This window comes from Strongylocentrotus purpuratus, unplaced genomic scaffold (genome assembly GCF_000002235.5).
Source record: "Strongylocentrotus purpuratus isolate Spur 01 unplaced genomic scaffold, Spur_5.0 spur5_scaffold_1, whole genome shotgun sequence".
In the NCBI taxonomy this organism is placed as follows: domain Eukaryota; kingdom Metazoa; phylum Echinodermata; class Echinoidea; order Camarodonta; family Strongylocentrotidae; genus Strongylocentrotus; species Strongylocentrotus purpuratus.
The window spans coordinates 40,168,521-40,192,467 of record NW_022145594.1 but is presented as its reverse complement, the minus strand read 5'-3'; the positions used below and the strand labels follow the sequence as shown (position 1 = coordinate 40,192,467).

At 38.2% G+C, this 23,947-nt stretch overlaps 2 protein-coding genes across 2 annotated transcripts; one reads left to right on the top strand and one right to left on the bottom strand.

Moving 5' to 3' along the window:
• Positions 1–364: 364 nt before the first annotated feature.
• On the bottom strand, positions 365–14,266 carry LOC584244 (cytochrome P450 3A6). Its single transcript, XM_030978221.1, has 13 exons — positions 14,108–14,266; positions 13,290–13,383; positions 12,007–12,059; positions 11,102–11,198; positions 10,093–10,209; positions 9,428–9,516; positions 7,681–7,829; positions 7,042–7,184; positions 5,603–5,791; positions 2,533–2,753; positions 2,086–2,223; positions 1,052–1,214; positions 365–609 (listed from the first exon to the last, which is right to left on the bottom strand). Exons 1-13 carry the CDS (start codon positions 14,191–14,193, stop codon positions 520–522), a joined length of 1,629 nt encoding a protein of 542 aa, XP_030834081.1. The 5' UTR covers positions 14,194–14,266; the 3' UTR covers positions 365–519.
• Positions 14,267–19,807: 5,541 nt separating this feature from the next.
• Positions 19,808–22,729, top strand: LOC105445698. Its single transcript, XM_011681553.2, has 4 exons — positions 19,808–19,994; positions 20,806–21,014; positions 21,401–21,544; positions 22,557–22,729. Exons 2-4 carry the CDS (start codon positions 20,848–20,850, stop codon positions 22,705–22,707), a joined length of 462 nt encoding a protein of 153 aa, XP_011679855.1. The 5' UTR covers positions 19,808–19,994; positions 20,806–20,847; the 3' UTR covers positions 22,708–22,729.
• The last annotated feature ends 1,218 nt before the right edge of the window (positions 22,730–23,947 follow it).

The window sequence follows — 23,947 nt, the reverse complement described above, 5'->3', positions numbered from 1 at the left end:
ACAGTATCTGCCCTATATGATTCAACACTTACTTTACACTTTATTCTACATCCGGTTCAATGATTTGTTTTACGTTTCAATGTTCTACATCATTAATATCAAGCCAAGGAAAATTCAATGGCCATGTGCGTCATTCAATGTTACCAGGGATGATGTGTCGCCAGACTGTGGATCACATGGTTTGCGGTTCGAGTCCCACCACGGTACCAATGTCCTTTGGCAAGACATTAATCTATATTTGCCTCTCAGTCACCCAGGTGAAGTTAATGGGTACCCGTTTGGAAGAAATTCCTTGAATGCTTTAGCGCCTTATTGTGGCAGCTCAGCTACAGCCGGGGTAATAAAGCGCAGTAGAGTATATTCAAATAGTGGCTGCGCTATATAAATGGACCTATTATTATTATATAAAACATACAATGACATATTGTGTCATCCGAAAATGATTTCTTACAGACATACAATAAGGTAGTCAATTCGCCCTCGAGTTGTTTGAACTCTTCCACGTATCTGAGATCGTGTCTAGGCAACCTTGTCAGTTCTGGGTACCGCACTAAGCGTGACCCCGTTGGGTGGTGTCAGGAAACCAGATCGCCCGAACGTCGGAGGGATCTGAGTGCAGAGAAAGTGGAATGAAAGAATAAACTAAATATACAAAAAATAAAACATACATTGCATGAATAAAGGAGACTCTGAAGATGGTGAAATAGACTATCATCATGCGCAATAGTTGGGGCGATTGAGGTTCTGCTCGTGCTGAGAAAATGAAAAGTGAAATTACAAAGCTACTGTACTGATTAATTTCGGGAAAAATTTTTGGAAGGGTCCCGGCGGCTTATTTTCTGGCCATTTCCCTTCCCTTTCTCTATTTGCTTCCTTTTCTTTCTTTCTTTTTCCACCAGTCGATTGGGGAAGAATTTTTCACCGTGTCACCCCTCTCCCCTCCCCTCGTGTATTAACCTATTCCACTGGCAAAGAATATGGACCATGTTAATGCAAATTTTGCCACTGAATTTCCCAAACACATGTACAGATTACTTGATCTTCGTATTACCTCCGTCTCAGCGCATGTCTCGAAGCGGTAGTTCTGAAGTACGCGCACGACGGCCATCTTGGTTTCCATTAAAGCGAAACGCATCGCGATACAGTTGCGAGGACCGGCTCCGAAAGGTTGCCAAGCGAGCGGGTGTTGCTTGGCCTTGGCTTCTTTGGTGAATCTGCACAGTGGGGGAGGTATAATTAAAACAATCACGTTTTGTTTTGTTGTTGTTGTTTTTTCTTACTTTCTTTATGCTTCAGAAATAATTACTTTCATGTATTACTTTGCTGGCATGTATTCATATTGTTGATATCGTTTAATACAAGATTACCAGATCAAGTCATTTTCGTGAATGATGCTTACTGATAAAAATCAAAATAGAGAGAGAGAGAGAGAGAGTGCTCAAAGAAGATAAAGAAAAGGTGAAATACATTTTGTAATCTTACTGAGTTGAGGAACTGGGACAAATTTAATTAATTACAGTGGCTGACCGCAAGAAAAACGGTGTGTGTGTAGAATAACTTGGCTTGAGAAAGTCCACAGGAATGGATGAAAGCTTGGCTAAAGGTTTTAAGGACTGTAGAAGCTTATAGTTCATTTTGTTCTTACCCCAACTTAACTTTTCGCATCATATAATATGTTGATTTTTGTTTTACAAAAGCAGAAATTTACCCGTTGACTACTGCATTGTGACAGTCGCGTATGCTTAATTCAGGGACCACCTGGGCAGCGTTTCATGAAACCGTCATAAGTACAAGTTCACCGACATCCCATTGAAACACGTGTTAAACTTAATACACGCCTTTCAATGAGATGTCGGTGAACTTGTACTTATGACGGTTTCATGAAACGCTGCCCAGGTTCCCGTAAATAAAGCGTTACAATATCCGAAACAGACGGATACAAAGATATCTGCATAGTTAATAGCTTTAAACAAAGACATGTTGAGTGGGACTTTTCGTCTTGCACTTGTCAAAGGAAAACGACAGAATACCGGATTAACTACGAAAACCAGCATGGAAAAACTTGATATTGTAAAGAATTATTACCTCTCCGGATCAAACTTCTCCGGTTCTGGCCAGTAGTCCGGATCGCGATGGATGTTGTAGACAGGAATGAAGACTTGGGTGCCCTTCTCAATCATCAATCCATTGTGTACAAAGGTCTCGTTACACATCCTGTTAGAACTGCATGGCGGAGAACAAAATTGGGGAGGGGGGTGTTTCACAAGATCCTAAGTCGAACTTAACTCTAAGTTGGACTTAAAAATTATGGAGACCCATTTGTAGCCTTATAATGAAATATATTCAAAAGCGAAAACTCAAGTATTTTAGATTTTTTTAAAATAAATTCCAAATCAAGAAGATGAAATCTCCTCGATAATATAAAATATGAATGATTTGAATCACCATTTTATACTTTAAGAAAAACTGTATATGTTTTAGGTTTGTCGAAGTATCAACATCAATCTTGAGAAAGAATATAGAAGATCTTACATGCCAGCGGGTGGAAACAACCGAAGTGTCTCGCAGACCACTTGATCCAGGTAGGGCATGGTGGCGATGGAACTATACCCGACGGAGTCGCGTGAGGGCGTCACCTCGTCAACCTCGCTGATAAGCTTCTCCTGGATATCTGGGTTCATGGACAACGCGTAGAAGATGAACCCAAGGAGAGTAGTGGTTGTCTCGGCTCCAGCGGTGAAGAAAATTAGCACCTGGCGGGTGTATCATAACCCAAATATTAAGACATGGGGCCAGTTTAACAAAGTCTTTTTCGATGACAAATTACAACTAGAAATTTAATTCGTCATGGGGACGAATTAGGTGGTCTGTCTTCAAGTATTTACTATATTGAGAAAGGGAGAAGTTATATAGACATGTAAACAATGATGATCATGATGATGATGATGGTCTTGATAGTAATGGGGATGACGACGATGATGATGATCATGATCATGATGATGTTGATGATTATCATCAACAGACCACGATGACATCAGACTGAAAAAAATGAGAGAACATTTAGATAGTATATAGTCTCAGCTACAACATACTAAAAAATCAACAAAAATCAAGCCGAAATAACGGCGATATTGCTCGCAAAAGACAAGAATGTAGAATCCAGATTTGAGAAAAAGTCATCTCCCATAAGGATTACACGCAAAAAGTAATGGATCTAGAGATAATAGGGTAATAATAAAGTAAATATGGTTGTTTATTACATTATTTGCGATTGTACGTGTTTTAATATTCAAAGGAGATGGTAGAGTGAATGGTCAAAAAGAAAAAAAAGTGAAGAAAAAAAAATTGTTGGAGACGCCCGGACTCGAACCAGGGACCTCGATGTCGGAAGTCAAGTGCATTACCGATATACCAAAACATTTCCCATAGAGATTACACGTAAACGGAAAATGGAATGCACAAATCCCACTTTGTAATTGAAATATGAGCATGATCCCGGCATCTGATCGAAAAATAAAGGCCACACTTGTGATAGCTTATTGTCTCAGCTACAACATACTCAAAGTTCAGCGTAAACAAAGCTAAAACGACGGAGATATTGCTCGCAAAAGACAGGATGTAGAATCCAGTTTTGAGAAAAAGTCATGTCCCATAGAGAATACACGCAAAATGTGAAAAATTGACATGCCTCCTTTAATCGCAAAAATACGCCATGATGCCTTTGTCAAAATGAAATATCGTGGTGACTGCATTTGTAGAGAATTGTCTCAGCTAGATCATATCAAAATTTGAAAGAAAATTGATCAATATTTACAGAGATACAATCAATTTTTCAAAAATCTGCTGACGTCATAATATGCAAATTGAAATTTTGAGTTCGGAGGCCATTATGATGACGTCATGAGTTAATTGAGGATCAAATGAGACATGAATTCATATCTCCAACTCATGCTTTTTCCAACCATGATATAAAAATTGGGGGTCAATGGACTATCTGAAGAGCTATTTTGATTTTTAAAATGGCATGTTTTTGATCAAATTTGCATTATATTGCCCATAGCAGCACGCGCGGATTTTGAACTTTGACGCGCGCTCACGGCCTTATGAAAGGTCAAGAGTGACTGAAATTAATGTAAATTGTCATTTACGGTAAGAGGAATCTAAATCATGTAAAAAAAATTAAATTTGACTTTTTACGCGCGCTGTGAGCGCGCGCAACGCGCGCGGGGACACTTACGGACGGAAAATTTTGAAATGCTTAAAATGACCTGAAACGTGTGCAAACAAAATTTGGGACGAATTGGAGCATTTTAAAAATTTTAAGCGGGCGTACGTGCGCGTCGAGGTGCGCGCACGGATTTTGTTGACATTTTTAGTTGACCTTTGACCGGAAGTTGATGTATACTAAATATGGTTTATTTTTGATTACTCGTTATTGAGATATGATAATGACCTGATTTTTACAAAATGGCGCCTGGATGACGTCACGATGACCCCATGAACTTGAAAAAGGTTTCGGGAACTTCATATCATAGGGCCTGATGACTAGCAGAAATTTGAAGGAAATTGACCAGGTCGAGTTCGAGTAAACGTATACACAAAAAAAGTGTACGGAATAAATAAAAATAAATAAAGAAAGAATAAAGAATAAAGAATAAAGAAAGAAAATTCTAACGAAATCAATAGGTGATCTGTCATCGACAGACCACCTAAAAATCAGTGACAAATCTGCTGATAACCAATCAGAAGCAAGGAATTCAGTCTTTTGTCACTGATGACAAGTTTTGTGAAACGCCCCCCAGGGCCTCGTCTTATAAAGATTTGCGATTGATTTTGATCAATCGCAAGTCCTCTAATCAATTGAAAGTTTGCAGTACCCTACCTCTTATGTACATAGTTGCCATTGATAAATAAATAACGATTACCGGTAATATCAACTCTTTATAGGACAGGGCCCAGGATCTCAGAGAATACGTGTAGCCATAATGGTAATGGTTAAAGCCAAACTGATCTTTGAGCATTTTCATAATCCACTAGTATAAACATGGAGTAAAACATAAAATCAATAATAGCCTACTGAGGAACTTATGTAGTCTAACAACCTGTTTGAGTTCTTTGTTCGAAAATAGTGTAATAATCATCGGGAAAATGACATTCTTTCCAAATTTATATGCCACGTGTCTGTCTGATGATATGCCACAGGAAAACAAATTTAATGCTGTTTTATGATCATAATCATCAGAGCCCCTCAAATTCATTGATTTTAAAGCCCATCTGTACTAGTGTACAGGAGGGATTAGACCACCCTGCAAAGTCACTGGACAGGTGGTTATCTCATCAAATCAGCTCTTAATTAAAATAGAAAAAGAGGATCATGGGGGACCAATGGTCACCGATTATGCATTGTTTGCTATATAGAGGGCGCAAGTAGCTATCAGTCGTGCAGTGGGACTTTAAATCTCTGAGGCGTAGAAGCCTCCCGACCGTTACCTGTGCAAACACTTCTTCATCGGTCAGAGGCTGCTTTCTGATCATAATCAACAGAACCCCTAAAATTCCTTAATTTTAAATCCCTGAGATCCAGAAGCATTCCGACCGTTACCTGTGCAAACACTTCTACATCGGTCAGAGGAGCTCCCTTGCCGAGACTCTTGGTGTGGTAGTTGACATCGTGATGCTTGTCCAAGTCATCATGGATGTCGTTCTCCTTGTCGTCCTCTACAGGGTCAATGGCCTTGTCGACTGTTTCCTGCTTCTGAGCATCGAGCAGCAATTGCAGGAAGTCAACCCTCTGCGTTGATAATAATAATAATAATAATTATAATCCAATCGAAAAGGAATTTTGATATAGCGCGTTACCTAGCAGCTGAAAAAGAGAGATGTTGTATCGCCCTCTAGGTGCCAAAACATGGGTCTGTCGGTCGGAAATCTTTTTTTTTTTATACTTTTTTTTCTTCTTTTTTCTCCCTCTTCGGGCTGATATTTTTCATTTTAGAATACTTGTTTTTCTCTAAAAACAGTTTACAAAAAAAAAGAAAAAAAGCCGACTGTAGATTTCAAGATTTTTTGGTCGGTCGCAAAGGGCAATACAACATTTTGTAGGCCTTATAAAGCGCTGCACACGTTGCTGCACACGTTTGTGCCACTTGAATAATAACATAATCTTTTCAAAAAATACCAATAATTTTGTTTACCCAGGGAAGCCTCATCAGCATCAATACTGTTCATCCTAAAGTTCCTTCAAATATCATTACCCCCAGCAACTGCCCGGTAGCTATTTACACCTGGCTAGAGAGTGGCTAATGTGGATTAACGTCTTGCCACTGGACGTCAGAGCCGGGCTGGGATTCGAACCCTAAACCCTTGGACTGAGAGTCAAGTCAAAGAACCACTATACCACGACACCTCCACGACACGTCCACGACGCCTCCACGACACCCTTAAGAATAGACAGTATAGGGAACATGTGCGTAGTGTAGGAAGGCGACCCGAAATTTGCTCCTGCCTCATCAATATTATTGTACCAGGCTTTATCTTCATTCTTCTTTTTCCATATCTTCCATTTCCCATTTCTTTCGTTAACTCCTTCTTCCTACATTCCACAGTTCTTTGCCCCCTACCCGCCTGTAAATTATTTATTCACAGAGCCAATCCACAACAAGCCTTGCTTTTTACTGTACGTCCCCACTCTGTACATATAATACACGAGTGATAAAACATTAAAACCTATTCATTATGTTGTAATTGACTTGTATGCTTTACTATAATAATTAGTATACTACATTAATATTAGGATAATTAATTAATCAATTATACAGATTATTGTATAGTTTAGTTTACTAACGAAGCAAGTATAATACAGATATTATGTTATAGGAGGAGGGTTAAGGTTGCAATAGGGTTTAAAGTTATGGTTAGGGCCGGGCTTGTGTTGTTACTCAAAAGTAACTACTGTGCCTTGTTGCAAAATCTTTTAGGGTAATCTTCCACCCACTACCCAGCCCCCCCCCCCCAAAAAAAAAAAAAAAAAAAAAAACCTACTTTAAAGTTTGATCCAGATACTGCTTCTTTTCTCAGGTTGATAGTTTTCTTGGTGACGTCATTGAAGAAGTCGAGCACATCAGCAGGAATCAACATTGAGATCCTATGATTAGCCATAAGTCTCCCTAACGATGGAATCAGACCTTACAAAAGTTTAGCAAAAAAATAATAATTAGGAATGAATGATGAATTAAACAATTTAAAAGTAATAAACAGTAGTAAGTGCGATGTTTCCTGGTGCACAAGTGTTATTTCTTTCCAATATTTGTTCTTCTTACCATAACAAAGCGGAACATTATTTTTGGTTTTCAAAACAGCTTACTGAATCACCTGATCAGGTTGTCCCCATTCATGTTTTCTGAGTACCAGTGGCGTATCCAGGCCTTGGTATCATCAGGGGGAGGGGGGAAACAAAACATTTCAGCTTACTGTTATCCATTTTGAGGGTCCCTGTTTCATAAAACTTGTTATCAATAACAAATGCTCTATGGTCAGTGGTCTAAATTCGACCCTCCTCTGTGAACGGAAGTGTGTCTACAGCGGACTTGAGGATGATTACAATCCAACCCCCCCCCCCCTAAAAAAAGATAAATAAATAAATAAATAAATTCTAAAGTCGAAACTAAATAAATTTCATACTTCCTAGGATGAAGAGTGGTTTCTGGAAGTCAAACTTGAAAGCGCTTTTCGCGTTCGTCACAAATGGGTTACCGGGATTCGACTGCGAATCGATGTTGAGACCGAACGCACAGCTTCCAATCGTGTCCATCACGAAAGATCCGAAAACCCTGCAGAAAATAAAGAGTTCCTGTGAATTGATATATCCCAGTAGACCGCCGACCGCCAGCCCATGAGAAAAATAATTTCGGTCCAGTGAACATACAAGAAAGCTAACAGAAACCCGGCGAGGCTGTTTCGTTTTGCTTTCGGTCAGGTGGACCCTCAGTTAATCTTTCACAACGTTTGTTGGTTGGTTTGTTTTCTTTACCTGACTGCTAAAAAAGCAAGCAATTAAGCAGGGGGCAGGCGGCTGTCTTCTGCGAGGGACTAGTTAATGAAAGTAGATGTCTTATACCAAAGGGCACTATAGCGCATGGAATTGGTTTCGAACTCGGGACCTTCTGGTTACGAGACCACCGATCTGCACTGAGCCATCGCTCTACCTGTGGACTGTGGGCATCGCAGACTGTCGGTCTCATGGACCGATTGTATGCTGGGCTGCCTGTCTCTTTGGCCATCGGTCTTGGGGACCGTAGTCTCTTTGACTCTCATGGTAATCTATTATCCGAAAACAGTGAATTCACACGTCAAACTATATTTATCGTGACGGTCGTGAACGTGCATACATATTATAACAATGTACACATATATAGATATATATGGATATATCCTAGGACACAAAAATGGTTTAAGCTTATGAACCACAGTGTTTTGATTGATCTCCCCCTCCCATCCCCTTTATTTCATACATTATCTTCGCATATTGGCTACCAGTATCAATATGATAAGAATACTGTCTATCATAGAAATGTTTCATTTAGTTGCTGGGGGTAGAATTTAACATTTCTGTGCTTCTTAACGGGATCGTTTAACAATGTTAAAGATAAACTTGAGTTCTGGTAATGCGATTGCATTGTGAAAGAAAAGGTGTGGAATGGATCAGAAAAGTTGATCATATAGCATGTAAGTAATGGTGTGTAATGCAAGGTTCTGGAGTCATCAAAATCATCATAAATTTGGCAGAGTTTTGGTAAAGTAACAATCACTTACACAGAAAGATGTATATGGGACAACACACATGGTGTCGGGGCTGGTACTACCCTGATTTCCTTATCTTTCTATGCTCATTACTCAGCCAGTATACATTTTCTTCCAAAATTGTTTGGCACATGACATTTATTTGTAATCTTGAACATTCAGTGTAAGTTTCGTTAGATTCTGTGAGAATTCATTTTCTTTTTTTTACCAGAACTCAAGTTTATCTTTAAATCTGAGATGCATGGCCCTACGTGTTATCAGTGCCTGTGATAATATGGTGTTATTTCGAAGCCCTAAAAAATTGCGCTTCAAAATGATCAAGAAGCGCCTCAAAAAAGTAAAAACCTTTGAGTGACCGGTTTTACCATACTCATTTTCCCCAATAGACTGTAGTGTTATGAAAACCGTTTGGCAAACGCAAAATTTGATTTCGATTTTCAATCATAAATATAAAAAATAAAAAATAAAAAATGATAATCAGACAGGCGATCGGCTTGTAAAAATCATGGGGTTCCTGACTGACCTAAAGGTTTATAATTATCATTGCAGCATAAGCTCAATCAAGGATTTTTTTTAAGGATCTAAGACAAAGTTACCGGATCCTTTAAAAATAATATTAACGACTCACTCTGGGCATTCAATGCGTCCTTTCTCTGTTTGCTTGATGCCGATGTACTTCACCAAAGTGTCTGCGTTGGTGTTAATGAGACTCGACATCTTAGAATAAAGGAAAATAAAAGACAACATAGTTATAATCAAAAACATAGTTTAAACCCGGGGCAAACAAGGCGTCTTTCCATTTTTGTAAGTGGATCAGCCACCGCTGGGTTTTTATCGCCCCATATGACGGTGAAAATCGAACGAAAAGCGATCGCAAACTGAATAGATGTAATAATGTTTTAAGAACTTGCGTAAAGGAATCCAACTTGAGATTGTATGAGGGAAGAAACTTGATAGCGTACGTGTGCGCGTGTCACAGCTATCTCTGTAAATACGCTATGGACGTGCCGATTTCGCGTCCGATCGACGGTATATTGTCTTATGTCGAAAAAAAGCACTACTTTCAGCGATAATGGAAATCGACATTGATCTTAACTGATAATCATTTTAGCTGTCATCCTGTCTAATACCATGTTCTTGACTGCTGCCAACTTTATGCTTGGACTGACATATTGTTTTATGTATAGTTTCCATACTTATGCAGTTTACATGTGATAAAGATCGAATAGAGCAGTCCATTGCATGATGGGAAGACCGAACAAAGCGAGGAAAGAGTCGCTAAAAAAGACTTACCTGTTTCATCTTTGCTGCGCTGAATGTTGGGGTTAGAATGTTCCTGACTTCCTTCCAGCGCTCGCCTTCCAGAATGGACACCATGCTCCTTAACTCCCCGGCAGCTTGGGGTATATCCTGTAAGAATATTAAGACATAATGGGAGGGGGCGTTTCACAAAACTTGTCATCAGTGACAAGTGACTGTTTTTGTTATAAGCTACTGGAATCCTTGCTTTTGATTGGTTATCAGCAGATTTGTCACTGATTTTTGTCATTTGTCATTGAAAAAAGGCTTTGTGAAACAGGTCCCTGGTCTACACTCGGCATTTTCCATTGTCCCGACATGGCAACATTACCAATTAGTGGGTGTACATCTCGCATGCAGCGAAACTCGCCACCATGCGCCTGGTAATTTCTCTCGAGTTGTGAGCTCTTTATTGCTAGTAGGATCGTAACAACAAGCAAACCAAAGTGATTGAATTTATTTTACGTACTTGTGTTCATTCAAAATACCTAATATTACCATTGTTTATCATGTAAACTAAACCGATCATGTGTAACGTGAAAAGCGAAATATGATAAAGGGAAATGGAAATTGCAGACTTTGTGATCGAATGTTTTGAGTTTAACGTTAAAGATAAAATTGAGTTCTGGTCATGCGATTGCATTGTGAAAGAAAATGTGTGGAATGGATCAGAAAAATAAGTATTGTTGTGTACTGCAAGGTTCTGGATTCATCAAAATCATAATAAATTTGGTCCAGTCTTGGTAAAGTAACAAGCACTGTACACAAAAAGATGTTTGTAGGACTACATAAATGGTGTCGGTCTTACTTATCTTGATTTCCTTATCTTTCTATGCTCATTACTCAGCTAGTATATTACATTTTCTACCAAAATTGTTTGGTAAATAAATTTATTTGTAATCTTGAACATTCAGTGTAGGTTTCGTTTGATTCTGTGAGAATTCTTTTTTTTTTTTTTTTACCAGAACTCAAATTTATCTTTAAGACAGTTTGGGAACCTTACTACTCTGCTGTGGAAGCTGTTGAAGTTCTTAACGGTGATGCTGCGTAGCATTTCAGGATCACCAACCACAAGCACGGGAGTTCGAAAAGAATATATCCTGTTAGAAAAGAGAAAATAAAGCCCCCTCTAAAGTAATAATAATAATGATAATAATGATAATAATAATAATAATAATGATAACAATTATAATGATAATGATAATAATAATAATGATAATAATAATAACAACAATAATAACAATGAAAATGCTGATGGTGATGAAGATGATGATGATGATAAATAATAATGAAAATAAAATGATAATAACAATCGTTATCATCATTATCATAATCATGATAAAAAATAATTATATTTATGAAAAAATAATACTTATGATTAAAAATAATAGTAATAATAACAATAATAACTACATTTTAACTACTACCCCGAAATATATTATTATATCACCTAGTAGATAACCTAGTAGATTGCCTTTTAACTAATTTCTCCGTACCTATTTCTGATTGAATTTGGAAACCCCATGAAAACACACCCCAATATATCATCCCGGCCACTAACCCCCCCTCCCCCTCTCTACCCCACCCCTGCCTCTTCCCCTTCCGTTTGGTATATGGGTAGTTGTCTAAGGGCAGTTGCCTGTCATTGCAGTCAGGCAAAACTGGTAGTTGTCCTAGAATTTAGTGTATACATAGTCAAGTGAATGATCCCCTCCCCCCCCCCCCCCACCCCTGTCCCTTCCCCCTCCCCTGGGGGGAAAAACAGATAAAACACGTTAAATTTACCTATACTTGTTTTAAAAAAGAAGACCGGCCCCCTCCCCTGGAGCTCAAGAGGGAGAGGCGATTTTCAAATTTTCGGGGGTTGGCTTTTTCGCCACGACATATATATGATGATATTTCACTCACCCATACACCTTGCCATGCTTTTCCTGCATGACCTCGAAGGCCTCAACAACACCCTGTTTATAAATTAGAATATATTATATACACATTTGTATGAATACATCACGTATACATGTACACATTTACATTATATATATATATATCCTTGATATGATATGTATGCATTAAAATGAACATACTACCATACAACACCATGATAAGTCTGCTACAGTGTTGCTATGATGAAATTAAATGCTGTCGGCGAGACAACATCCCCAACCTAGCTCTCATTACCCCCCCCCCCCCCCATCCCCGGCTATGAAAATCGTGCCCGTGTACTTACTATACGGCTTTTAATTCATGATATAATCACTCTATATTTATTACGATTTTCCTGAGGAAGGTAGTGACAGATTATTCTCCGGAAATATGTTAATATTAGGCTTCATGTGCCTATTCTTCTTGCAGGCTCAAAACATATAATAACTTTATATATATATTTATTTAATTAACCAATTAAATTTCTCTTGGAACAGGTGACTGTATGGGACTAATTTGGACTAATTGATCAAGATTCTCTTTCGGTGTGAAATCGCCCATTTTACATCCGGCCTCTCAAATTTGAAACTAAGTATCATAGGCGCCCATTAGAGGTGAATACCGGCGCTGTACAAGAAACCAATTATCATAAACATAATGATCGTTGAGGGAAATATTTCTCGTTTTATAATCAGTGTCTTATCTGACATTTGTGTAGAATATTACAATTTTAGATCTCATTTCTGTTTTCTAGATTGGGCGGTCGTCTCCCCTTCCCACCTTCCATCCGTTTGTGGACATTTTAGTAGTCCTCTATAATTATACAATGTACATGTAATCAGATAAGAGGAACTTGTACATGCTTCTGTTTAATCTCGCTTAGATTGTTATAATTCTATTCTCCTTATTAGTTGTCCCTAAGACGCGAAGTTCCTGGGGGGATAGAGCCTTTTTTCATTCTGGCCCGTCTCTTTGGAATAAGCTCCCACTCAGTATTCGTAGCTTAACAGCCCTCCCTGACTTCAAAGTTGCTCTAAAAACCCTTCTCTTTCTTAACAGTTCTATTTAATAATGACGATTATAACTGTGGCGTAATAAATTGTGTTACTTTATTTTACTTCAGTTAAGAAAGTGATATGTTCGTGATTGTGATATGTACAGCACCATTAGCGTCAGAGCCTGTCAGATACCGGCGCTATATAAATATTTATATTATTATTATTATTATTATAATGATTTATAATGACAATGATACACATGTCACTAACCTTAGCGAAGACTCTCATATTAGCGATGATTGGAAGAGGGGGCTCAAAGGGTATCCCTCGCCGCTTCCAGTATCCGTGGGCCCAGTAGTCATTTCTGCCGAACAAAACAGCAAAATCATTTCAAATTCGTTTTGCCATAATTTTCATTTAATAGCCGAAAAGACAATGACCCAAAGCGGATGAAAAAGTATTTTAGTTCACGATCACTCACTCTCGCGTATACACAAAGAACAAATCCTACTGCGTACCATATATTTACACGGGCTTTAATACTTGTTTCGTTAATCACGGATTTCAATTAAGGTCAGTGTAGCTAGGTGGTGTAGATACACATATCGACCGAAAATCTGTCTGCTTGGTGCATTTTGGTAAAACATATTTCTTGTCTTTTGACACTCGGTGACGCCAGACGTAGTCTCAGCAGAACATAATTATCCTCGAACGAGATACAGACTGATCTTCTAGACTATTTTCTTTTTCTCGATCAAGTTCACACCGCTCTCGCCGCTTGCAATAGCGAACTAGTCTGCAGGCACAGTCTCTAATTTTACATGTTCTCCAGGATTTTATATCAAAGCCTTGAGCAGGGCCTAGTTCTGTCAGTCTCTGTCTGTATTTGGAGATAGAAGCTGAGGTACAGAGCTTTGCATTGTGCTGTCAAACTAGTCTCACAAAACAGTCACTGTTATGTACAGCGGCTGACAACGGTTTGTGCATGCAAACTAGTTATCTGCCAATGGCGAAGGCTGGTTAGTGATTAACAAATAGATAATTTTGGTCACAGGATTTATAATCATATGTTCAGTAATCATACGTACAGTAAGAGTAGGACGATGAAACCCAGAGCGATCAGGACCAAGAGCGATGTCAACGACATCGCGTTTCCAAGCACCTCGACCTCCATTTCGAATTTGATTTTACAATCGTCTAGTACGGCGATTTGAATGTATACACGGTACCGCTAGCCCACCGACTGTTTCAATTCTATGTCTCGAACGGTATATATTGTCCATATTTAGAGAGAATTGTGTTTTTCAATGGGTTTGCAGTTTGAACCCTTCGCTAGTCTGTGGGCCCAGACCTTTAACTCTGCGGTGTTCTGAACTTTAAATAATAATAATAATAATGATAATATTTAGCTTTTATATAGCGCTTAATACAATGTATCTAAACTGTGTTATCTTTACATGTATGGTCAGTGGCAGAGCAAGGGGCACAACCGGCTTGTTACCCCCCCCCCCCCTCCCACCATGTTGCATACTTTGTGTACCCAAATAAAACAATGAAAATGTGCCCCATTAGTTGTTTTATCTCTTAACCCCTTTCAAATCCTAGACCAAAAGGCACTCACAAATCTGAAAACCTTTTTAATGAAACAGTATTGTAAATTGTTCTTGTTGTTGACTTTCATCAATCAATATCTTCACTATTATCTATTTCACTTAGTTCTTACTTTTCCGAGAATTTCTGAATTGTGCCCCGTGTCCTTTAAAGGATCCTAGATTCAACCTTGTCTATAGCTCTGCATTTCTTTATTTTCCTACATGAATTTGGCGCTGAATGAAGCCTTGAATGAAGACGACTAGATGCGAAAGTTCGTATGTGTCTTCATACGGTCTGTGTTGGTAGACTATTATCGTGAGATCGAAAGACTAACATGACGATGACGTATTATGTTATATTTATGCCACCGTGTTTCAGAATGCGTGGCAATTTGCTAGGATATTGCGGGAGGCATGCACTAATGGAGAACCGCCCACCTCCCTCCCCCCCCCCCCCCCTCCGCCCTACTCCTCCCCCAAATATATTTAATATGATATAAAATAAAGAAATAAATGAAATAAATACATTAATGACAGAACCAACGTGAGCGTTTTACTATAAAAACACCACCCCCCTTTAAATTTCCCTTCGAAATGTAATAAGTAAATCGAAACAAATACTATCTCTCTTTTTGTAATCCCACCCCCCATCCCCCCCCCCCCCCCCCCCCCCCTCCTCTGCCCAATGAAGGAACCTGGGGAGAGTCTGGAGACGACTGGGAAGATTCCCGTTGAATTACAGGGGGCGTTTCACAAATTTGTCATCAGTGACAAATGACAGTTTTGTTATAAGCTACTGAAATCCTTGCTTCTGATTGGTTATCAGCAGATTTGTCACTGGTTTTTGTCATTTGTCATTGAAAAAGGGCTTTGTGAAACGGGTCCCAGATCTCTACCTCTACCACCTCCCACAAGCTTGGCCCAGATACTCAACTAGAGTAGAACACCCCCTCCCTTTTATACAATTCTGGATCCGCCCCTGGTATCTTATGTGAAAACACTGTTGCTCCATAAAAAGTTGGAATAATTTTCCGTCACCTCTATTTGTGAACTGATTGTGACAATATTTGTTTTCATAATAAGTTGATATCTTCTTAAAGCTTTAACGATGAATGATGATTTAGATGCTTTGGATCGACTATCAAACGTTTGAGAACACAGACACTTTATAATATTGTCCCATTTAATAATAAGTAGAGGTCATCTTCCAAACAGTTATGCCTGTGTAAACAAAATTAGTGCAACTATTCGTGGACTTTGATATCTGTAATATATTTGGCATATGACGTCATGGATATTCTTAGATTTCAAGTCAAGTGGCTGTAAGTGTAGTCTAGAATCTGGCCGGTTCTTGCATAATTTATCTTTTCCCTAAACTTGCTGCAAGCCGCCGAAGATGGCGTTATCAACAAACTCGTAAGCCCAGCCTAAGATTTTACTATCCTGTAGTACAGGCTGTACAAAGACTTTTTGCCGAGCGTCTTAATTCGAGGATCACGCCATCTTCGGCTGGCAGCGAGTATATTAGGGGGCCGGGGGGGGGGGGCGTCATTTTTTTCCGCGGCACAGATTGGGGCTTTTTTTTTTAAAAAGAGGTCTTGATTTAACCCTAACCCTAACCCTAACCCTAACCCTAAACTTTCCTATAGGCTCAACACGCACCTAACCCCAATCTGTGCCGCAGAAAAAAATAACGCGGCCGGGGGTGGGGGGGGGGGGGTGTTGCATTGTGTAGGTGAAGATTGTTCAAATGAAATTAGCCAGACTACTAAGAGCTGATTCTTTAACAAGAATGAATAAGTTAGCTTGCAGTCATCGTTCTGTGCAAAGAAATAATAAGTTCTATTTCGAGATCAAAACTAAAGGCAGTTGTTGAATAACCACCCCTTCCCGCCCCTTATCCGTTCTCTCTCTCTCTCTCTCTCTCTCTCGCCCCCGCTTTGTCTCCTATGAATTCATTTTCGGTAAAATCATGAAAATCGTGAATGGATGTAAACAGAAGTTTAGGGAATAGGCTTACAGTATGTTGGTATATAGTTTAATCTTGTTTTCACGTCCCCCCCCCCCCATCCCCGCCCTCCTTCTCTCTCTCTCTCTCTCTCTCCCTCCCTCTCACTCTCTTTCACTCTCCCTCTCTCACTCTATTTATCTTTCGCTCTCCCACTCCCTCCCTGGAGCACTATTCTACTTATAATAGGCTACACTCATACAAGATCTCCCCTTTTACTCATTATTTAGTTAGACTATATAACACGATCATGACGATGGTAATTACTTTCGAAAAATCGACCAAAGAAAATTTCAATAACCATGTTTGTCAAATTTTATATGTACCATAATTCGAACATGATTTCTATGGGGCATTGCCCTAGATCTTTTTTTTTTTGTAACTTAGTTGCCATCATGTTATTCATCTTTTTTCCAAACACGTCCGGGGTACTTTCTTTATCAAAGTTACATACTATAAGAGATAAAGAAACAAAAAATAGCGCAAGGCACATTATATACAGTGCGTCCCAAAAAAAACTATACACTTTTGAAATGGCTGCCAAATAAAAAAAATATATGATTCGTGGGGGAAAGTTGTATATGTATGGAAAGCTCATAAACCCAACGTTCATATGACACCAAAAGGTCCGAAAATAATTCATGCTTGGGTGAGCACTGCTCATTTTTGTACAGGGTATGGAAATTAGGTTGCGCAGGAATTAGCCTTCCAATTTGTGAGAGGTAAATCCTTTGGAGCTTACAAAATTGAGGGTGATATCATACATTCATGATTTGCTGAGTGAATTTCATGGTCTATTAAACCAAACTTTTATGCATGAGTAAACAGGAATTGCATTTTTTATTGTAGCATTGTAAATTTCCCTGGTAGACTCAGTGGTGTGTTCATGGGAGTCAGGATGGAGTGATGGTACATGTTGTAATTTCCGTGTTACAAACTGTTTTCTTTTGTTACATCTGTGACTGTGAATAAAAACCTTTACCAAGATTGTGCATCGAAAGAGGAGGTGGACATATGGGCCATTGTTTCCATTTTCAGATATTTTCTCCCCTTTTTTCTCTTACAAGATGGACGAAACAGTTGTTAAATTGAAAACTGACATGTTCATTTTACAAACTTGTGAATTTGTGTTTAACTGTGCCGTATTTCTTGTGCGAAACTCAAGTGTAATGACTGGTTGGTCGGTTGATAGGTTGAGTGATTGACTGACTTATTTATTAATTATGATCGATTTATTGAATGATTAAATTGATTGAAATACTGAATGGTGATTGAATGCTTGATTGATTAATTGATTGACCGATTGACTGATACATTGTTGATTAAGTGATTGATAGCTGAATGTTGATTGTCTAATGGATTGTTAAGATATGCACAAGCATACCCAGGCAGAGAGAGAGAGAGAGAGAGAGAAAGAGAGAAGGTGGAGGGGCATACATGTCCTCTTGACCCTTATCCAATCTACCCAACAAAGTCCTACCCTACATTTCACCTCCCCTGTACCATGCACCATCACCCCGTCCTGACTCCCATGAAAACACCACCGAGTCTACCATGGAAAGTTACATTGCTATACGGTAATAACAAATGCAATTCCTGTTCACTCATGCATACAATTTTAATCCCATGAACCACAAATTTCACTTAGCAAACCCAAACTCATCACAATTGATCATAAATTGGTCATATTATTCTCAATTTCATAAGCTCCAAAGGATTTACCTGTCACAAATTGGAAGGCTAATTCCTGCGCAAACTAATTTCCATACCCTTTACAAAAGTGAGCAGTGCTCACCCAAGCATGAATTATTTTCGAACTTTTTGGTGTCATATGAAAGTTGGGTTTATGAGCTTTCCATACATATACAACTTTTCCCCAAAGAATATTATATTTTTTATACGGCAGCCATTTCAAAAGTGTATAGTTTTTTTTGGGACGCACTGTATAACATAAGTGGGGCGAAGTCCAAGGAATTAAGCAGATTTATCTATATTGTACTGAATAAGGAATAACATGATTCATCAAATCGCGTGCAGACACACGGTGGCCTTTCGTACTTTGGGAGCTTTAACCACAATTAGTCTCAATCCAGCCTTTCTACTCCCGGACCACTGTAAATTTCTTTTTTCATAAGCAATTGTTGACATCTCATAGTTATATGGCGTCTGACATGAAGACTAGTCTATCGCATTTCCAAAAACAATCCCCAAAACAACTTCGTTTTGCCAAATGCAAACAAACGTTTTCAACTCAATTCAATTCAAATGTAAACGACATTGTTGCTATAGTCTATAGAGCCATTGTATCATGGTTATAAAGGGCAACTCTTCTCTCTTTTCCCCCACAATGAACACTGCAACGATTCTCTCCATATTTTTATCATTATTTTTTAAGTTGTTCTGATGGATCCAGGCAGCGGCGTGAGAGGAAAGTCAAAATTAGAAATTTGTTCATTGATATAACCCACCCCCCCCCCCCTACACACAGTCACGCACAAACACACTCACACACATTTACGAATGTCAATGAATGATGTCGACTCTTTTAATCAATTTCTGTTCCTATCATGTTGTTCGTTTTGGGGCACTTGAGATTTGCTTTTGTTCTGTTTTTATTCATTTGGTCACCTGTCACCTTCCCAATGTGTCTTCTGACGTCATTTTAGGGGAATTCCCTGTTTATATTCCCGGTTTATGTTTAGCCCTGACGTCACGGAGACCTCGTAGACGTTGATAGTGCTATCAAAAAGTAGTCTGCAGGCAGAGACTCGATTTAGAAACTTTCACACGATTCCATGAAGAATTGAGCCGCGTCTGGCTCTGTCAGTCTATGAGATCCGGCCCCCATCTTATAAAGAGTTGCAATTTATCCAAATCAATCGCAGGTCCTCCAATCAATTGCAAGTTTGCAGTCTCCTATCTAAATTATGTACATAGATCTACTAGTTGCGATTGATATTTATCATTTTCAATGGCAAATAAGTTACGATTAATTTCATCCTCTTTAAAAGACGGGAACCATGGGTAGCTACATTACATAGCCTATGGAGTGGAGTAGACCGTACAGCCTCCATAGTCTCTCAAGTCAGACACTCTTCACACCGCGACGACTGATAATGGTTTGTGACAGCAGACTACTAGTACGTACGCAGAAGGCTATGGGAATACCCTACCTAACCCATACGAAACTCCCCGTTGGAATTCCCCACGTTGATATTGTGCGAGGGTATTTTGTGTCTGTATATCAACAGAGCTTCTCAGCTCAGCCCTGGATTGTCAAAACGAGTTGTGTTACTGATCCCATTGACACTTCATAACCTTCTCTCACACTCGCGCAGATCAGACGTGTTGGAGTATTTCCACAACATTTATTGTGTAAGTAGCTTTACTTTCTCTTAGATTTATTCAACTTTTCCTCCTTTTTGTTAATATTACATTAACAGGAGCAAAGTCCTAGACCTATATATCTGACACCCATACCAATGGTTGTAACTAATGTACCGGTTTATACTAATATTATCAATACAAAGATAAACTCGAGGCCTCAAAAACTCTATTTTCTGAATCTTAAGTTATTCTTTTTCTTAAACTTAATTCTTTGTCTTAATTCTTAAACACTTTAGATGTAAATTACTTCATGCTATTAAGAAGATCATATGATCGGAGGAATTCTCTAAAATAATATCCCATTACTTGTGATTAATGAAAACCGTAATTCTAATATGAATTGATGCTTGTGAATTATTATCATTGTTATTATTACTATTATTAACATTATCATTGTTATCATTATTATTGATATTATTATTATTATTATTATTATTATTATTATTATTATTATTATAATACTGTCAATATTTTTGTTATTGTTCTTCTTCTTGGTCGTTTTTTTAAAATTATTATTGTAAATATTATTGTCAGTAGTTGCAGTAGAAGTATTTGTAGGATAATTATTCGCATGATTGTTATTATCATTACCATTATTATCATTATTGTGATTACTTTTATTATCATCATAACTGTGTCTTTTTAAAAAAAAAAAAAAATTTTAATTTTTTTATAATTGTTGTTGTTGTTTGTCATTGTTTTGTTAATATTATTGCTAATATTATTGTTAGTAATTGCAGAACTAGTAGTTTTGGGGTTATTATCTTTATTATACCTATTATTTTCATTATTATTACAGAACGACATTCGTCAGAGCAGCATTACACAAGTATCATCCACCATGTCGATGTCGAGGTTTGCCAGAGATCAAGACGTCAAGTTTAAACGACCCGTCCAGAACGAACAGGACTTCGAGGCCATCTTCCATGAAGTAGCGGGAGATCTAATGCAAAATGGACCCGGGACTGGACCGCGGGTCGTCTCAAGTCCCCCTATACTTTCGGAAAGGTAGGCAGCTGTTTTTTTATTTTAAAGAATGATGACATTGTCTTGAGAAATGTAAGAATATGGGATTGATATTTAAAAGTTTATCAAACCGTACACGTAATGCATTAACATATAATGCCTATTGATGTTGTTTATATTTGTAGGGATGATGGAAGTGAAGTCATAACCTCTACATACCCCAATCTCACGATTCACAAATTGAAGAGAGTATTCTTTAATAGTGTGAAGGCTGAGTGTGAAGTCAAACAAAGCGTCCTGTTGGAGTATTAGCTAGGTAGTGTGAATATGGCATGCTTTTACACGCGAGTATAAATAGGGCACTCTAACATGGGAGTGTGAAATGGGTCTCAACTATTTTAAAAAATCTTTTTATCCTTAATTTTCAGGACTCGTTGTGATCTACGAGAGATGCGGACTAGTTTCAACCAACAGTTTGGTCCGCAAATTCTACGCATGGCTGAGGAGTGCCGAGCAGCGATGAGGGCTGGACATCGAGAAGTACTTCGGTTCTTCTCCGAGGTCACTCGAGAGTAAGAAAATATTAATGAAAATTGGAGCATGAACCGGTATAGTCTCTAGCATAGGGTAATCCACGTACCTTACCCTCCCCCATTATCCCACCCCACCCTCATTTTCTTTTGATTGTATTTCATTTTCACGACTACAAGTACAAGAGAGTGGGAAGTTTATCAATTTCTGGTCTTAAAAATAATAACACTTGGGGACAAATCCAGTGTCTCCCCTCTCCCATTGTAATACACCAGTTTACAGTTGTATCAGAGCGCATGCGCAGACAGTTGACCTCGGGTCATTGGCCCCGGAACGGGGCCAATAACCTCTGACCTCTGGTATTTATGCGTAAATTAAGATTGCGCCCATGCAAATGATGATGTGCGCGCACAACGCAGCGCGTAGGGCAGTGATATCATCAAAATTTGCATGGGCGCAATCCTAATTTACGCATAAATACATGACCTCCAGGTCATTGGCTTTGTTTAAAATGGCGCACACAACTGTAAACTGGTGTATTACTATTATTATTATTATTATTATTATTATTATTATTATTATTATTATTATTATTATTATTATTATTATTTTTATCATTATTATCATTATTATTATTATTATTATTATTATTTTTTTTTTTTTTTTTTGTTATCATTATTATTATTATTTTTTTTTTTTTTGGGGGGGGTTTGCTTTGCTTTTTCTCGTCAGAGTTGAATTTGCGAGGAATCCAACCCTACCTCAATTAAATGCTCAATAACCTTTTTATTATATTTAGTAACAATTTTTCTTCTACTTTATTTTTTGGAAATTGCATTGCACTATCCCAAAAAACAAAAAACAAACAATAACAACAATAACAAACAAACAAATATTTAATTGTCATCATGTCTTAAATTTACTTCAAAACTACAATAAAAATATTTAAAAATCTGTTTGGTATGTGAACCACATTATTTGTTTCGTATTGTGTACATTATGTTGTAATACTTTATTATTCTATAATTGTTCTCATGTATTTTTTTTCTTCAGTGTCTTGGCGGATGGATATTCGTGGAGTGCTATCTTCTTCCTAATATTCGTGGTGCTGTCAATCATAGGAATCGTGGGGTTTGGAATTTTGACTTCTCGTGTCGTTCCTCTTCTTTGGCGGGCGGTCAGTGGCTTTGTTACAGGAAAATAGATACTGGACAGTGCAAGATGAAATGCAAAAGGTAAGTAAGAGTATGAACTTAGGTGATGATGATGACTGTGATGATGATGGGTATGATGGTGGTGGCAGGGATCTTGATAATGATTTAAATTATTATGGTGATAGTCATGATGCTGATGATGGCCTTGATGATGGTGGTGATTAGTGGTGATGATGGCGATAATGATTTAATAGGTGATGATGGTATAGTATGTTTATAAGTGTGGTGTTTCTGGTGATGATAGTGAGGATGATGATTCTAATGATAGTGATGAAGATGATTATGATGTCAGATGATTAAGATGGTAGTGGTAATAATAGTGATGACGATGATGGGGATCATCTTCATCACCACCATCATAATGGTAACAATGATGGAACTATTGATGATAATTGTGGTGATAATGATGATTGTAATGATGGTGGTGATGATACTGGTGTTGATGATGCTGGTAATGAAGATGATGGTGATGATGATGATGATGATGGTGATGATAATGATGGTGATGATGATGATGGTGATGATAATGATGATGGTGATGATAATGATGATGGTGATGATGATGCGGTGACGATAGTGGTGACAATGGGGATGACGATGGTGATGATAAGGATGGTGCTGGTGATGATGATGATGGTGATGATAGAATATTCAAAATATATTACAAAATGTAATACTCTAATTAAAATCACCAAAACCAACAACATATATAATGTACATCTGTACTATAAATACTCATTCCTTTTCCTTCTCTTTCTCTTCTCTTCACAGAAAAAGGGCATTAATCTTCCAAAACTACATTCTGCAGCGAGCGAGATGCCACTTTTGGTTAATCACCAACCGTGCACATTACCTCTACCCCATCATTTCTTGCAATGAACTGTAGTTATGTTTGTCTTGCAATTGCAAAATTATGAAGAAAGGTTTGAATTCCATTGGCATGTGAGACTTGTAAGAAAGATATTACTCTTCTATGTTTTATATATTTTATGCAAAACATAGTCCAGCTCGAGGCAGCATCTGGTCTGCAAGGAAAGACTCTGTTTTGACACTTTGGCATTTTCATAAAGCCTTGAGCTTGTATTACTATTATACTAGTATTATGTCCATGTCAGTACAATGTATTTTGTCAGTAGGGACTTTTAGATTGAGTAGACGAGAACACTACGAACGCCGACTGATCATGCGTGTCAACGTACTCAACTGCCCATGTTGACTACAATTAGAAAT